Source organism: Lontra canadensis, unplaced genomic scaffold, assembly GCF_010015895.1.
Source record: "Lontra canadensis isolate GAN:19392208 unplaced genomic scaffold, GSC_riverotter_1.0 scaffold249, whole genome shotgun sequence".
Classification (NCBI taxonomy): Eukaryota; Metazoa; Chordata; class Mammalia; order Carnivora; family Mustelidae; genus Lontra; species Lontra canadensis.
In genome coordinates this window covers 130,894-148,427 of record NW_022631243.1, presented here as the reverse complement: position 1 = coordinate 148,427, position 17,534 = coordinate 130,894, and the positions used below count along the sequence as shown (strand labels likewise).

Genomic DNA, 17,534 nt, shown 5'->3' with positions numbered 1-17,534 from the left:
CTGTATGGCCTTAGGCAAACCGCTTCTGGTTGTGTTTCTTTATCTACAAAAAGTCGGAAGATAATTACTTCAGAAACCTGACATGAAGTGCTTGACACAAACAGCTAGAAATTTCAGTGCTTACTAATAGGTGTATTCAAAAAGTGAGGCATTTTTGTATTGTGACCAACCAACTTCAATCTAAGTTACTATGTTGTATTTTTATTTTAATACCTTAATATTTAGCTCACCACCATTAATACCCTCCAAGTGTTCTTTGCCTACGTGATTGTTAATTGTGCTATATATATATTCTGATTCTGGTCATATATTTGACTTCATACAGTCAGCCATCTTTGTGTTGATATTCTCAGCAGATAAGACATTAGGAACGTTTTAGAACTACAGCCATATTAACTCATTATAATTTATATGCAGTATAGGACCAGGAACATTCCCCAAAATGACCTGAAAGTCTGAACTACATAGGGCTCCTAGGGAATGGATCTAAGAGCAACAGCCAATTTGGAATTTCTGGAAAATGATCTTTTACTTAACGTTTTCATGAACAAAAGGGGCAAGCCAAAGTCCTACCACAAGCACCACAATTCCAGTCCCTATTAACAATAAGGGAACTAATCAAAGGGATTTGACTAGCCACACAGGCTCTCATTTAAGCAAAATTTAAGAAAGTTAAATTATTGGTACTTTGATAACAGCATTAGCAAATAGCAGGAAAAGACCATTTTTTAAGACAAATAGAGTTAACATGATGCCACCTAAATCCAATGATGGAAGTTATCGGCAATATATAATGCTAATATGTTTTGAGTTTTTATCCTAGAACAGGTTTGACTGGCAAGACTAAAGCACTAACCAAAATGTTAAATTTACACAAACCACAGAATAAAATAAGACCATTATTTGAAAAAGGTCACTGCTTGTTCCCTAACAATGTATTTCCAAAAGCCATAGCTTTGTCAGGAATGAATGTTGATAAACATTCCAGGGCTCTTAAGTCTATCTTAAAATACATTAATGTTATCAGGTAATCAGATATATTTGATCAAAAATATCCTTAATGTAAACAATCCCTTATCACTTTTAGACTTTGCTACTTGAATTTAATACCTCTACTCAACATCCTTATTTGGCCAAAGGCTTTAAGCCATATCAAAATAAAGGCCTATACACTAAGGATTTTGCTATCTTTTGATCTAAAAACTATTTATACATAACTGCAACACTATCCACTGCAGTAATAGAATGCTAGAAGACAAAAACAAAAAAGCTAAAAGACCGTATTGGTACAGGAGTATTTCAATGCCATAACGATAAAGTCAACCTCAAGCAAATAAAATGGGATAATATATTAAATCAAATAAACTAGATATTCTGGTTAAGACACCTTATGTATCATTTCTAACTGACAAATTTCCATCTAAGCAGCATGGATGGTTTAACATATTTCTATATTTGCTGTAAATCTGATAGTTTACTTTGCTATTTGTCCATCCTACCCTATATCTCCCTTTAGCAATGGCTATTAGTCTGCTGTACAGAATAAGCCTATTTAAACAATTCAGATTTGAATTTTCAACGAGAAACTATTTTCCACATGAATTCCTTCAGTAAATATAAAGTGTGACATAGCAGATTCTTTAAATCATGCAGATTGTTAGATAAATTTTGGTAAACAGATAAAGAAACTTCAGAAAAACATATTGAAGTGATTTCATTTAAGAAGGTTATTATGTGTTGGTTAAAAAAGAGGATCAACATCAGTATCACTGAAATTAAAGTAACTATAACAATGTTTAAAATCTTAAAAAATTCAACTTCTTTCTCATCTTTATCAGGCCAGGAACATGGCATCCTCTTTGAAGAAATTTTCATTTCAGGAATGAGAAGTTTCTTAATTTGTCCAATTTCTGTTCTGCTCCAATCTTCTTTCAATATTTGGCTTACTCGAGGATAAATTTCAACAGGTTGGACCTCAGGAAGTGGTCTTTGTTTCAAAATCTGCACATGTTGGCGGATATCATCAACTTTTTCAAGAAATTTAAGTGGAGACTCCTCCTGTAAAGATGTTGTCATTGTCATCAATTCAAGTTGCTGCTCTCTTATTTCTTTCATTCTTTCAATTTGTGGAGTATATTCTTGATTAATCAGGTTGCTAACATCACAGAGAGCAGCTAGGAAAATTTTTTTTTTCTGTTCCAATATATCACTAAGCTCCTTAAAATACTGGAGAACAACTTCCTTATCACTTTGGACCATTTTTTCTGAATGAGATTTCTGTTCTTCCAGCTTTTCGATAAGATGAGTAAGATCTGTCCAGTGTGTGTCGGTTAACTGTTCAAGTAGTTTTTGAGGCGTGTCCTTTTCTTTCAGATAAGCACTTTGAAGATCATCAATGGGATGACCATGATGTTGACCTATGGTAAGGCAATGACCACAAACTAGTTTTTTATCTAGGAGACAGTAAACATTTAATGGTTGTCTGTAATGTTCAGGACAGGTGACAATATCTGGATGGTCTTCTTGCTGATACTTTTCAATAATAGCCCTTAATGCAAAATTAACAGGTAAAGATTCAATACCAGTTGGAGCAATTTCAATAATACTTCTGCAATTGGGGCACTTGAGTGGAATTCGTAAAGGTCTCCATATATAAAAGTTCCCAGATGCCTGAAGAACGTTTTCCAAGCAATTTCTACAAAATGTATGAGAGCACGGTAGTACACGAGGATCTTCAAAAATACTATAACAAATGGGACATGTTAACTCATCCTCAAAATTGTGCATTTCCTGTCAAGAGAAAAAACTATTTTAAGCCTCCATGTAACAAAACACTTGTACATACATTTCTAAGTAATACAATTCCTAAAATATAGACATTTTTAAGAGCTTACTTTGGGACTAAAATCACGCTAAACAATTCTAATTTGTAGTAAGTATTTCAAATTAAAGTTACTTAAGTTTGCGTCTATGCAAAAGTAAAATTCAGTGTTCTGTTGAAGTCTACTCAATGATAACCTGAGCAACTTCTTACAATTTAAGTGCTAAAATCTAAACTATGCACAAGAACTGGAAATCCTAGCCACAGCAGACAAAAAGGAAAAGGCATCTACGTTGGTTAAAAAAAAGAAAAGGTAAAACTGTCACTGTTCACAGATGACAAGATACTTTATACAGAAAACCCTAAAGACCACCAACAAACTGTTAGAATAAATGAAGAGTCAGTCAAGTTGCAGTATACAAATCAATCTTGCATTTCTATACGTTCAACAGTAGCAGGAAGAAATTAACAACTACATTTACCAAAATAAAATACCTAGGAAGAAATCAAGAAGGTGAAAGACCTGTACTCTGAAAACTATTCAACACTGATGGAAGAAACTGAAGACAACATAAACAGGTTGAAAAATACACCATAGTCTGGATTGGAAGAACATTGTCAAAATGTCTATACTACCTAAAGCAATCTATAAATTCACAGTAATTTCTTATCAAAATACCAGGAAGTATTTTTCATAGAACTGGAATATGCCTAAAAGACCCTGAATAGCCAAAGCAAGTCTTGATAAAGAACAACAAAGTAGGAGGTACCACAATCCCAGATTTCAAACTATACTACAAAGTTGCAATAGTCAAAACAGTATGGTACTGGTACAAAAACATAGATCAATGAACAGGATAGCCCAGAAATAAACTCACATACATGGGCGATCTCTGACAAAGACAAGAATATACAATGAGGAAAAGATAATCACTTTAATGATGCTGGGGGAAATGAACAGCTCTATGTTAAAGACAAACTGGACCAATTTCTTTATACCATATACAAAAATGAACTCAAAGTGGATTAAAGTCCAAAATGTAAAACCTGAAAATTCCATAAAGAAAACATAGAAAATAATCTCTGGGACATTGGTCTTGGCAACATTTTTCTAGATATGTTTCCTTAAGCAAGGGAAACAAGCAAAAGTAGATTGGAACTACACCAAAATTGAAAGTTTCTGCCCAGCAAATGAAAAGGCAATGAGTGGTTATTTGTAAATGATACCTGATAAGGGGTTAATATCCAAAATATATAAGGAACCCAACACCCAAAAATGGGCAGAAGGCCTGAATAAATAGTTTTCCAAAGACATACAGATAACCAACAGATACGACACAATGCTCATCACTGATCATCAGGGAAATGCACATCAAAACCATGAGACACCACCTTAGGTTTGTCAGAATGGCTAGTATCAGACAAGAAAAATAAGTGTTGGCAAGGATGTGGGAAAAAAGGAAACCTGCACTGTTGGTGGAGTGTGAATTGGTGCAACCACTGGAAAACAGTATGGAGGTTCCTCAAAAAACTAAAAATCAAAATACCATATAACCCAGTAACTGCACTACTAGATATTTAACCAACAAATCTAACACTAATTCCAAAAGATGTATGCACCCCATGTTCACAGCAATAGCCAAGATATGGAGGCAAAATGAACAGATGAGATCTGGTGTGTATGTATATGTGTGTGTGTGTGTGTATGATAAATACATAGACACAATGGAGTAATCAGCCATAGAAAAATGAGATCTTTTCATCTCCAATAACATGGATGGACCTGGAGGGTATTAAGCTAAGCAGAAAAAAGACTAATACCATATATGTGGAATCTAAACAAATGAGCGGGGGCACCTAGGTGTCTCGGTTGGTTGTCCAACTCTTGGTTTCAGCTCAGGTCATGGTCTCAGGGCTGTGGGATAAAGTCCCATATGGGGGCCCTTGCTCTGTGCAGTTTTTTTTTAAGAATCTCTCCCTCTTCTGCCCCTTCCCCGGCTTGTGCTCTCGCTTTCATTCTAAATAAATTCAATCTTTAAAAAAAAATTAATGTGCAAACAAAAACACCAAAACAGACCCAAAAATACAGAGAACAAAAGTGGTTGTGGGGCAGAGGGTGGGTGGGGATGGTGAAACAGGTGAAGGCAACAGAAAGGTTCCAGCTTCCAGTTATGGGGTAAGGCACAACATTGGGAAATAGAGTCAGTGGTATTTTAACAGCTCAGTATAGTGACTGGTAGCTAAAATTCTGTGAGCATAACATATATAGAGTTGCTGAAACTGTTATACACATGAAACTAATGAATGTACATCATTTGTACTTGAAAATAAGTCGGGTTGTTTTTTTTTAAGATTTTATTTACTTGCCAGAGAGAGAGCACGCACTCGCATAAGCAGGGGGAGAGGCAGGCAGGGGGAGAAGCAGGCTCCCTACTGGGCAAGGAGCCCGATGTGGGACTCAATCCCAGGACCTCAGGATCATGATCTGAGTTGAATACAGACTCTCAACCAACTGAGCCACCAAGGTGTCCCATGAATTTTTTTTAATTATGCAAAAATAGGCAAGATCAAACATTTCTACTAAATAACAAATTGGGATTAGCAAAGTTATATTATTAATTCAAAAGAATTCATATTCCCAGGGCGCCTGCGTGGTTCAGTGAGTTAAAGCCTCTGCCTTCGGCTCAGGTCATGATCCCGGGACCCTGGGATCAAGCCCCACATAGGGCTCTCTGCTCAGCAGGGAGCCTGCTTCCCCTCCTCTCTCTCTGCCTGCCTCTCTGGCCTACCTGTGATCTCCGTCTGTCAAATAAATAAAATCTTAAAAAAAAAAAAAAAAAAGAATTCATATTCCCAATTGGCTCAACCATAGTTCCTAAGGCAAGGTATTAAATTTCTCTAGTAAGTTACTATAAATTTCTTAGCTTCTTCAATTGAAATACTAGTATGCTTAAAGTCCAGAATCAGCACAGTTTACTGCTACAAAGTAATACTTTTAATTTGGAAGGGAAAAACATTTTTTAATAGTCCTTCCAATAAAAACCAGTTTTAAAGATGAACTATTAATTGGGCTTAACTATGAATTACTGACCAGTAGAGCGTTAGTGGTAAAGAACATCATTAGTCCTCTTTTCCTTAATGAAAGAAACCCAGCAATAATAATTTGACCTCTTGGCAAGATATTTTTGACATTTCCAACAACAAAAGCCTGACAGTTTTGTCCCCTACCTCATCTTACAGTCTTAGCTTGTACCTATCCTTAATGCAAGCCACAATCTTCAGGAATTAAACTTAGCCCTGTAGAGAAAAATCAAGTTACACCATCACTTAGAGAAACTTAAGAGAGCAAAACAAAAAACCCAAGTCCCATTCATGTAAAATATAAAGGTTACCAAATCATCCTCTATAAAACTAACTTTTAAGATGAAAAGTTTGAGAAGATATCTACAAATAATTGTGTACTTTTATTAACTATTAAAAACCTCTTTGGACTTTTTGGCTCTATGCTCCTTCGCATTTTCAAAATCAAACTCTTATTCAAGTCTCAAATTGGGCTCTGCCTCCCCCCCCAAATAAGGTCTCTTATTAATCTCACTGAATGCTATACTGCAAATTTACAGCACTTAACCGGAGTTAAGAGAATTTTCTAAAATTTCCCTATATATTAGAGGATGTAAGCCTGTAGTAAGAGCAGTTGTTGTGTCTAAACAGAACTTTAAGTATTCACTACATGTATTCACTAAACACACAGTAGGGATTCACTCACTGATTGAATAAACACTACCCCTTAAGAAACCAACATTAAGGGGCGCCTGGGTGGCTCAGTGGGTTAAAGCCTCTGCCTTCGGCTCAGGTCATGATCCCTACATCGGGCTCTCTGCTCTCTGGGGATCCTGCTTCCTCCTCTCTCTCTGCCTGCCTCTCTGCTTACTTGTGATCGCTTGTCAAAGGAATAAATAAAATCTTAAAAAAAAAAAAAAAAAAAAACATTAATATCAGATCTTAGTTTTTTGTTTTTTAAACAGCAAAATCTCTACTTTTGTTTCAGAAAAGCTGTAACAGGAGAATCTATCAAAAAATATTCCATTCAGATTGACAATATTCAGAACCCTAATGAGCCAAGACATATCACACAGATACTAAGCCTGAATTGTGAAGCATTCCAGGAAACTCAACTGGGCAACAGTACAGATGATGACATTCAGTGCAGATAAGTGCAAGAGAATGCATGCTGGGAAGATTTCTTGACTTTCCCCTATATCTACAGAGAGCTCTATAATCACAAAAAAACACCCATGAAAAACAAACATGTTTCTCAGAGGATTTTAGTGATGTCAGAATTCACAATGAAGGAAAAAAACAAAACAGCACTTTACGGGGCACCTGGGTGGCTCAGTGGGTTAAGCCTCTGCCTTCGGCTCAGGTCCTGATACCAGGGTCCTGGGATCGAGCCCCGCATCGCATCGGGCTCTCTGCTCAGCAGGGAGCCTCCTTTCTCCTTTCTCTCTGCCTGCCTCTCTGCCTTGTGATCTTGTGATCTCTCTCTGTCAAATAAATAAATAAAATCTTAAAAAAAAAAAAAAAAAACAGCACTTTGCAGTGAACAAATAACTTTGAGCAGTGGACATATATTCAACTTAGAATATTAGAGCTATTTAATGTTTAAAAGTGCCAAAATTAGGCCTAAAACAGAATCAAACCTTTCCCTCTAAAGTCATATTTAACAAAACTCTAGAAAACATTTTTCCCTGAGAACCCATTTAGGGACCCCTCCAAGAGTTCAACTTTGTTTACAATGAAGATATTTACAACAATATTGAAAGAAAATGCCATCTCCTGGGCTCATATAAAATAAAAAGCAAATATGGTCTCAAAAGTTAACCTTCAAAGTATACAAACATTTTTAATAAAATGTAATTAGAAGTTTGCAGATAACTGGGATGCCTGGGTGGCTCAGTCAGTTAAGTTGCTGCCTTTGGCTCAGGTCATGATCCCAGGGTCCTAGGGTCCAGAGTCCCGCATTGGGCTCCTTGCTCAGCGGGAAGCCTGCTTCACTTTCTGTCTCTGCCTGCCACTCTGCCTGCTTGTGCTCTCTTTCTCTCTCTCTGACAAATAAATAAATAAATCTTTAAAAAAGAAGTTTATAGATAACCTAAAGATACAGAAATAAAATCCTACTCTTGGATGACCCACTTCTTGCTGAGCTATTCAAAGCTGATTTTAGGCAATACATTTATGAACAGTCAGAACTGTTTAACTGAAGCAAGCCTAGCCGAAAACAACTCTGTAAGGTCAGCAAATTTCTGACTCTGGTTATTGCCTGAGAATCAGAAGTGTAGGTCGCTATCATGCTTAGAAGCTAGTTCTTCAGAAACCAGCATGAAATGTCATGCCCCAGAAGTTTTCTCTATCCAGGTCAGACTTCTGAGGGGGGAAAAAAGGGGCAAAAACTTTACCTGTGTTTATTTTCAAGGATGAGTATTTTGGATTTAGCCATGTTGTATGTACATAACAACACTGGAAAATAGAAGACAGTGAAGCAATGCCCTCAATGTTCCAGGAAAAAATGGCTTCCAACCTAAAATTCTATACCCAGAAGAATAAATTTTGGAAAAGAAAAGCAAGAATTCTCAACAGGTTAATGGTGAAATTAAATCCAGGACAACTGTGCAGCAAGCCTAGAGTACAAGTAGTCTGGGAAAAGAAGATCCGAAAGCAATGTCTTTGAGAAATGGAACTGACAATATTTCAAGCAATGTCTGAACATATTAAGAGGTGATGACAAAACTAAAGTTTGGGAAAAGTGATAGAACCATGAAATGAGAGGAAATATATGGCTCTCATCATATTAGTGTAATATTAAGTATTGACTTTACCAAAAAACATGACTTATGGACTGAATGCCTGTGTCCCCCTAAAATTCATGTTGAGATCCTAGCTGTTAATGAGATGGTATCAGTAAGCCTTTGGGAGATGAGGTCATAAGGGCAGAGAGCCCTCATGAACAGATTAGTGCCCTTAGAGGAGACAGGATGGCTCGCTCCCTCTCCTCAGCTCTCCACCACATAAGGACAACAGCATTAAGAGGGCCATCTTCAACCCAGGAAGGGAGCATTTGTTTGTTTGTTTTTAAAGATTTGTTTAACAGATAGCAATAGAGGGAACACAAGCCAAGGTTGGGGGGAGTGGGAGAGGAAGAAGCAGGCTTCCTGCAGAGCAGGGAGCCTGACACAGGGCTCAGGGCTCAGTCCCAGGACCCTAGAATCATGATGTGAGCTGAAGGCAGACACAACAACTGAGCCACCCAGGTGCCCCAGGAAGGGAACTCTTACCAGAACCCAGCCATGCTGACATACTGATCTTGGACATCCCGATCTTGGAAATCCCAGCCTCCAGAACTACAAGAAATCTATTGTTTAGGCCACTTAAGTTCATGGTATTTTTGTTATAACAGCCCAAACTAAGAAAATGACAATTATATTGGCTGGAGGGAATAAAGGAAGGAAACAGTGTTTAAGAACTAAATCTTAGGGGCAGTGGGGTGGCTCAGTCGGTTAAGTGGCTGCCTTCGGCTCAGGTCATGATCCCAAGATCCTGGAATAGAGCCCCACATAGGGTTCTCTGCTCTGCAGGGGAGGCTGTTTCCCCCTCTCTCTCTGCCTACCACTCTACTTGTGCCCTTTCTCTGTCAAATAAATAAATAAATAAATAAACAAACAAACCTAAGAACTAAATCTTAAACTTCCAGAAAGTCAAAAGTAAAAAGTCAAGAAGTCACATTAAAAAATCTAGAAGCAGATACCAAAAATCTAGAAGCAGATACAAAAAGAAATCATTAAATGAGAGTGGTTGCTTCTGGAGAGCAGGAATCAGGAGTGGGAAGAGTGAGAGCAGGGGCTACTCTTTTTCATTATTAACCTCAATACTGCTATTTTATTTTTAACTATTAACAGCTAACTAAAAACATAAAATTTTAGACAGAGACAATCCTACAAGCAAGCATCCAGGCAAAAAACTAAGATATCTAAAAAAGGAAAAAACAATGGTCTCAGAATTCTGGGAAATTGTAATTTCCAAAAATGGCCACAACCATTATCTCCCACATACACTCCCCACAATGTGGCTTCAGTGGTACTCCCCCATCAAAAGATGAAATCTCTTCTCCCCACAAAAAACCTGGGCAGGCCATGTGACTGCTTTGATCAACAGGATATAAAGTACAAGTGATGCTATGACCGTTCTGGGTACAGCCCTTAATTCGCCTGGCAGGTTACTGTCCCAGACCCATGAATCACTATGTAAAACAAAGTCCAGGCTACTCTGCTAGCAAGAGAGGAAAAGTAGAGAAGCAATGAAGTACCAGACATGTGAGCAAAAAAGTCATCATGAACACGCAGCCAGCCAAGCCTTCGGGTATTTCTTACAGGGTAACACATAACCAGAACATCTCCAAAGCAACAAGGAATGCTAAGAAATCATACAGCGAGGTCCACAGGGTCTAGAAGAAAAAGGATAGGACCTAGGAATTCTGTACCCAGCCAAGATGTACTTTATTCATGCGAGACAAAAATACTTAGGAAAATCTATAGGGTTTAAAAAAAGAATTGTATAGGGCAGAGCTGAAGCTATATACTTTCATTACCAAACAAAAGGAATATAAAAAGGATTCATCTAAAGGGAAAGAGAAAAAAAGGAAAACTGACCTAGGAAAAGAAGAAGAAAAATAATAAAAATAAATGAAGAAAACAATGAATTAACAAAATTGCTGGTATTGATAAACCCAAGAGCTGTCTCTTTAAATAAATAAGCCACTAGCTATCCGGAATAGGCAGCATCCAAGATGGCCCCCCAATGACCTCCACTTCCTAGTACTCATGTCCTTTTGTAATCCCTTTCCCGTGAGTGTAGATTGGACCTAGTGACTCTCTTAAGATTTTATTTATTTATTTATTTACTTACTTACTTATTTATTTATTTGAGAGAGGTAGAGAGCACAAGCAGGGGGAGCAGGAGAGAGAGGAGGAGACTCCCCACCCAGCAGGGTCCCAATGCGGGGCTCAGGGATCATGACCTGAGCCGAGGAAAGACGTTTAACAGACTGAGCCACCCAGGAGACCCCCTTCTAAGAAAATACAGCAGAAGCAACAGGATATTACTTTCAAGGTTTTGTAATAAGACCATGGTTTCCATCAGGAATGACCTGGCTCTCTCCATCTCTCTTAGATCACTGTCACTGAGGGAGAGAGAGATGCCATGTTGTGAGCAGACCAAGGTCCACTTGTTATGACCAGGGACTACAGCCCTCAGTCTAATAGCCCACTGGAAGTCTGCTGATGGCTATATAAGTGGGCTTACTAGCAAGATACTTCAGGTCCAGTGAAATCCTACAATGACTGCAGCCTCATGAGAGAGACGCTGGGCTGGAGGCACTCAGCTAAGCGCTCCTAGATGCCTGGCCCACAGAAATTGTATTTTAATATTTGTTCTTTTAAGCTGCTAAATATTGGGATAATTTGTTATGCAGCAATTGATTAATACACTAACCCATCAAGAGACAAAAGGAAGAAACAACAAATATACAAAGTCAGCATTGAAAAAAGGAAATAAACCAAAAATAGAAAAATCTAAAATCAGAGTACCTTGCCTAACTCTATGCTACTATATTTGGAAGAGTTACCAAAAATGAATTATTCTCTATATCACTTCAAATACCAAGCTGACCAGAAAATATATAAAGCAAAATATGAGAGAAATTCACAAATTGGAAAAGTGCTATTCTGAAAAAAAGAAGGGACAAGCTTCTCTGGGGGAGCTCTTTCAAATTTTTAGGAGGCAATTTCTTGTTCAACTGTTCTACAATACAAGGATGTAGAGTTTGCAAATTGTTTTGAAAATAGTATAACATGATTCCAATACCTAATAAAAACTAAAATAGACTAACTTCAAAAATGGATACTGATATAAAAATCCTGAACACAGTATTAGCAAATCCAAATCCAGAGTACAATGATCAAAATGAGATTCTTCCCAGAAATATAAGTTCATTTAATAACTGAAAATTACTCAGGTCAATGGAGGAAAAACTTTAATTGCAATAGATGTGGAAAGTGCACGTAATATAAAAACTAGTAAGCACTCCACAAAGACAAAGTGAAATGGGGCTAAAGGAAGAGGAGATGGAGAGTTATTGTTTAATTCTAGTCTGGGAAGATGGAAAAAGTTCTGGAGACGGATGGGTGCTGACAGTTGCACAACAATGTGAATGAACTTAATGACCCTCCACGGCACACTTACTGCTTATAATGGTAAATTTTTTCGCTTTCTCTCTCTCTTAAATAAATAAAATCTTTTTTAAAAAATTAAAAACTTTATAAAAAGTCACCAAGAAATGAATATAAAAATAAATCTTTTCAGAAACTGAGGCTTAGGGCACCTGGGTGGCTCAGTAGGTTAAAGCCTCTGCCTTTGGCTCAGGTCATGATCTCAGGGTCCTGGGATCAAGCACCGAATCGGGCTCCCTGCTCAGCAGGGAGCCTGTTTCCCCCCTCTCTCTGCCTGCCTCTCTGCCTACTTGTGATCTCTGTCTGTCAAATAGATAAAGTCTTTGAAAAAAAAAAAAAAAAAAAAAGAAAGAAATTGAGGCTAAACCACCCACTTATAAATTATTTCACAAAATTCTTGTGTTTTAGTGTCAAAAACAAATACACTTCTGAATTTCTAAACTTTTAATGCATTCTCCGAAAAGTAGATTTCCTACAGAGCCTCCATGATGTCTAACTAGAATAGTGAATGGTCAGTAGAAAGAGATTATGGAGAATTAAACAGTACAAAAAAATATTATCCATTCTCTTACACAGTATGTGTAAATGATTTTTTAAGTTTTAATTCACTAACAATGCCTCTTTCATCTCTAAACATGAATAGTAATAAAAATTCCATTATATTTTACAACCTCTGAAGAAAATTATGTTTACCACATTATAGAGTTTAAGTGACTTGCTCCAGAACTTATAGTGTGAGTCAGCTATAAGCCTGGGAAAATTCTGATTGGGTCTCACATCTTTGTGGCCCTAACTGATACAAGGCACATTTTATGCAATTCAAGATTACTTCAGAAATACGACAATTGTGTCATCTATATACATAGGGCAAAATTTAAAAAATACGTTTGTACATCTGAATATACAAAAATAATAGGTCACCATAACCCTTTCAAATTAAAAAAAAAAAAAAAATCCTATGGTCGAATATGACTTTAACTCTGCCCATTTGCATTGTTCTTGCATTTGACATCAACCTATTTCCCCAAACTAAAAAAGAAACTACTTATGTGATTTAACCAAGAACTGAAATGAGAAATTCAGGTTTTCATTTTTTTCCTCAGCACTTTTCACAGTGAAAGTATATTCAGCAATGTTTGCTGAAAGGCAATGTTAAAATTAACATGACCTAAAATCAAAATTTTCACCTTCCCCAACTAAATTATTGTACCTTACTTCAAAGGGTAGCTACAGAGCCATCAAAAAAAAAAAAAAAAAAAAGACAAATCAGTATGTAAATGCATAGTTTTTATATCAGGTAAGGAATAAATGCAACTTGCAGGTCTGTATGTATAAAATGATACCATTTGTTTGTTTAGATGTACACAAATCCCTGTAAAATTTCTGAAAGGGTACACAAAAGTAACTAACTTTAAGGTACAGGTCAGATGAGGGAGCTGTTTTCACTTTATGCTCCTCCCAGATGGCTTGAATTTTATACACCAACATGTCTTTTTTCAGATTTAAAAATCTCAACTTCCACTTTAAATCATACACTCAAAAAAATTTACTGAGAATTTTGTATTCACTTAATCTTTCAGAGCTTACCTACTTTGCTGCTGATCTTCTGGATTAGCGACTGAATATACTTTATCTTCTCCAACTTACTCAGTTTCTTTTATTCGTGTTCTAAAATTAAAATAATTTTACCTTAATATTTTAGGTTTGCATTCTCAAAGAACAGATTAAATATGACATCACAGGAAAGGTTATTTCAATCCTCGACATTTATCTCCCCTAAGCCTCATTGTGTTTTTATAAAAATAGTGAGAAATATCAACAGTTGGTGGTGCAGGAGAGGTATCACTTGTACACTGAAAATTCCAACAATCCTGTGACCAAATAAATGGTCACAAAGGACCTCTTTTTGTAGCGTCAAGTATCTTACGAGCACTTGAAAATGTTAGCCAACAATGATGATGACGGAGCAAACATTCATGCGCATTTAACTTCTTCAAGTCAACTTGAAAACAAGAAACATCCGTGGGAGCGAAAGATTTTGCCAGCCTAATCTGACAAATACTGATTTAGGTTATCCCCATCAATGCGTCTGTCTGCACATGTCTCAGTTATGCCATTTAAATGTTGTGGCGCCCTGGGTCAGTTTTTCCTAATGCCTCTCAGAACTGAGGTTTCACACCTGTAAAATGGGCATAATTACACCCACTATTAAGTCTCATGAGAACCTCTCACAAAGGGCCGCAACATAACCGTACCCTTCCCTTTCTCCAAGGTTTAGGGCAAATCTTTCCGAGCCTCCCCCCCCCCCCCCAATGCACTTCCACCGCCCCCGCGCCCCCCGCCCGAAACCACGCGAGGAAGACCATGTCTGTGGAGTCCCGCTCTTCTCACCCTCACCACCACACGCGGCCTGCTCTCAAACAGAAACTCAGCTCCGCACCCGAGGGAGGAAAACGAGGTTCCGCAACCTCCTCCTCTGGGACGAGAGAGAGTAAATGCAGGACCCGTGCCCACGCTCTCCATCACCAAGCCCCTAAACTCTCCCCAAACACACCCAGTACACCAGCCTGTGCTTACAGACAAAGAAGACGGACCCCTCCAAGACGCTCCTTAGACTCACCGCGGGGAGTTTGAAACCAACCTACTCCACAGGCCAGAACAGCTCTACGGCCTCCACGCTCCGCGTCCCCGAGATGCTTGGCGTCCCCGCCCTCCTCCGCCCTGAGGGATTTCAGGCGCCCAGACGGGGCGGGGCCTCGCGGAGCCTCAGGACGCAAGCGCAGTCTCCCGGCAACGTTCAACTGTGTGGCGTCCGCCAATGGGAAAGAGCGCGCGGCAGCCTTTCAAAAGTAAACGGCAGGCAGCGCCTGCGGAGGCGGACGCGTAACTGCCAGTGCCTGGCTCGAAGCCCCGGGCCAGCTTCCCGCACCTGCGCACTAGGCACCGGCCCGCCTCTGGGAAGCTTCCGAGGCACGCGGCAGTAGGCGCTTCAGTGCGTGCGGGTGCTTCTGGAAGCCACGGTTCTAAGCTGGCCCACCTCCTGGGGAAGTGGGACGTGGTCCACCGCCCCGGGAGAGGTGGATCCTGGCGGCGGCTGACTACCTCCACAAGATTCATAGGATTGTTTTTCACTAGGAGCCAATCTGGCATGTTCTGATTCTAGACTTTAAAGTGCGGCGTCTCCCATTGTTACTTCACAGGTTTTCTGCAACGGGAGATCACCGGCCCGAGCGCACACGCGACCCAGCATGCAAGCTCCGTCCTCCTCCGACTCTAAGTTTCCTTTGGTTCACGAAATCTGAACATCTGGACCTACCTGAATACTTGACTCAGTGTAGGGGAGGGGGCTTCTGATTACAGTTTTCTTAAAGAGAACTTACTGTGTGACAGCCAGTGGCACCTTAGGACTCCTTTATAACTATCTCCCTCCTCTCCCCACCCCCAATCCATTTCCCAACCTCGTGACATTATCGCCTAGAGATGACCACTGTTGCCCAGAATACCTGATTTCTGATTCAATCTCTTCAGCCTTTTTCACCTTCTTAAACCTCTAGAATCAGAAAACATGCAGTTCACTAGTCAGGGTTCCCTTTTTTCTTGAGAAACTTTAGCCGTATTTCAAGATTTCTTAACCACAGTTTCCATCTCTTAACTATACTGAAGTCAATTAACGCTGTGCTAGATAAAACTGAGCCTTGGGGGCCCCTGCGAGCCTCAGTCGTTAAGCGTTAAGCATCTGCCTCTGGCTCAGGTCATAATTCTGGGGTCTGGGATTAATCCTGGGGTTCTGGGATTGAGCACTGCATGGGGCTCCCTGCTCAGCTGGAAGCATGCTTCTCCCTCTTCCACTCCCCCCTACTTGTGTGCTCGCATGCTCTCTTGCGCCAGCTCTCTAGCTCTCTCACTCTGTTGCTGTCAAATAGATAAATAAAATCTTAAAAACAAATTTTAAAAAACGAGAGTTGGTATACTTGTATTGCCAGTACCCTCAGGTATTAGGGTCTTATGCAGTAAATTGTAGGGGAAAAAAAAAAAACCACAAGGTAATATCAGTGAGTAGTACTCAAGTCAATTTCAGATGTCTTCGCCAATTCAGTTACTGAAAAGTTTGCTTATGATGTATGGATTCTGGCAATATCCTAGGATTCCTACTGTTACATGGTGGTATAGAGCCATTTCAGCTTTATTATGCTTATACATTTTCTATTTAAATATCGGATTCATCCTCATAGATTTTAAATTTCTTGTCAAAATAATATGGGTATCTTTCCATAGCAATAAATGCACTGTACCTAGATAAAAATTATTCTTTTATTTTTTTGTTAAGTTTTATTTATTAATTTATTTACTTGACAGAGAGAGCACAAGTAGGCAGAGGCAGGCAGAGAGAGAGGGAGAAGCAAGCTTGATCCCAGAACCCTGAGATCATCACCTGAGTGGAAGGCAGACGCCATACCATCTGAGTCACCCAGGTGCCCCTATTCTCTTAAAAAAAAAAAAAGTAAACCAGTGATATTAACTCTAGATTTTGGGCAATTATGATGTGTCAGTTTAGATTCATCGCTTGCAACAAATGTACTGTTGCAGGATTGTGGAATCCAAAGGCCAAGAAAGCATTCCTGAGACATTGTATGGTACAACTTAGTAAGTTTATTTAAGTAGCACAAGGACAGGACCTTATATGAAGCCAGTTATATGCTTAGTTCTCAAGGGGGAGAAGATGTGCAAGAAAGATTAGATCATGAATGTTTTCTTAAAATTTCTATTCCTAAAACTACTTTTCCAAGATTTTCTGGTGCTTATCATTCAGCCCACTATTAACTATTGATGAGATGTATAGGCAGTCATGAGACCCTTTTAGAATGTAGCAACCAGCACACATTTGATCCTTATCAAGACTATACAGGCTATAGGTCAACCTACTGGGCTAAAGGTGAACATTTTTCTCCTTCCATCCCTCATCATTTCCCCCCAAACCAATTTTTGGTCCTTAAATCTTTAAAGTTGTTGAAGGGTGAAAGGCTCATCTTCTATAACTTCTTCAAGCTGACAGGGGCCATAGAGATGTCCCTAGCTATGGAATGAAAATGGTCACTATTTGTCTCTATAAATAAATTACAGAAGCCATTGCTATATAGCCCAGAATGAACATTGGAATAAATTTGTTTCGAGTAGTAAGAATCATCTGTCAGCTGGGCAAAGGAGTCAGGAACTGCTTGCATGTATCTGGACAATAGGAGAGAACAAAGTGAAAGAGACAATATATTAGTATTGTTATAATGAAAATAAGAAGAGCAATGAGAAGATCCTTCAGCGTGGACCACAGTCCACTTTCTAACCAGGAATGTAACCAGTCATTAAGTGGCAGTGTAGGGACTTTAAGAGCACCAATTTGGGGGCAACTGGGTGGCTCAGTGGATTACGCCTCTGCC

General features: G+C 38.9%; 1 protein-coding gene across 2 annotated transcripts; it reads right to left on the bottom strand.

Moving 5' to 3' along the window:
• Positions 1-803: 803 nt before the first annotated feature.
• Positions 804-14,914, bottom strand: LOC116862500 (tripartite motif-containing protein 59). Of its 2 annotated transcripts, none has more exons than XM_032849817.1 (3): positions 14,723-14,914; positions 13,694-13,770; positions 804-2,790 (listed from the first exon to the last, which is right to left on the bottom strand). In XM_032849817.1, the coding sequence occupies exon 3, from the start codon at positions 2,785-2,787 to the stop codon at positions 1,576-1,578; it is 1,212 nt and encodes a 403-aa protein (XP_032705708.1). In that variant the 5' UTR covers positions 2,788-2,790; positions 13,694-13,770; positions 14,723-14,914; the 3' UTR covers positions 804-1,575. The 2 variants fall into 2 exon arrangements, with proteins under 2 accessions (XP_032705708.1, XP_032705707.1); XM_032849816.1 differs by having other exon boundaries at positions 13,690-13,770; positions 14,723-14,913.
• Positions 14,915-17,534: the final 2,620 nt, after the last annotated feature.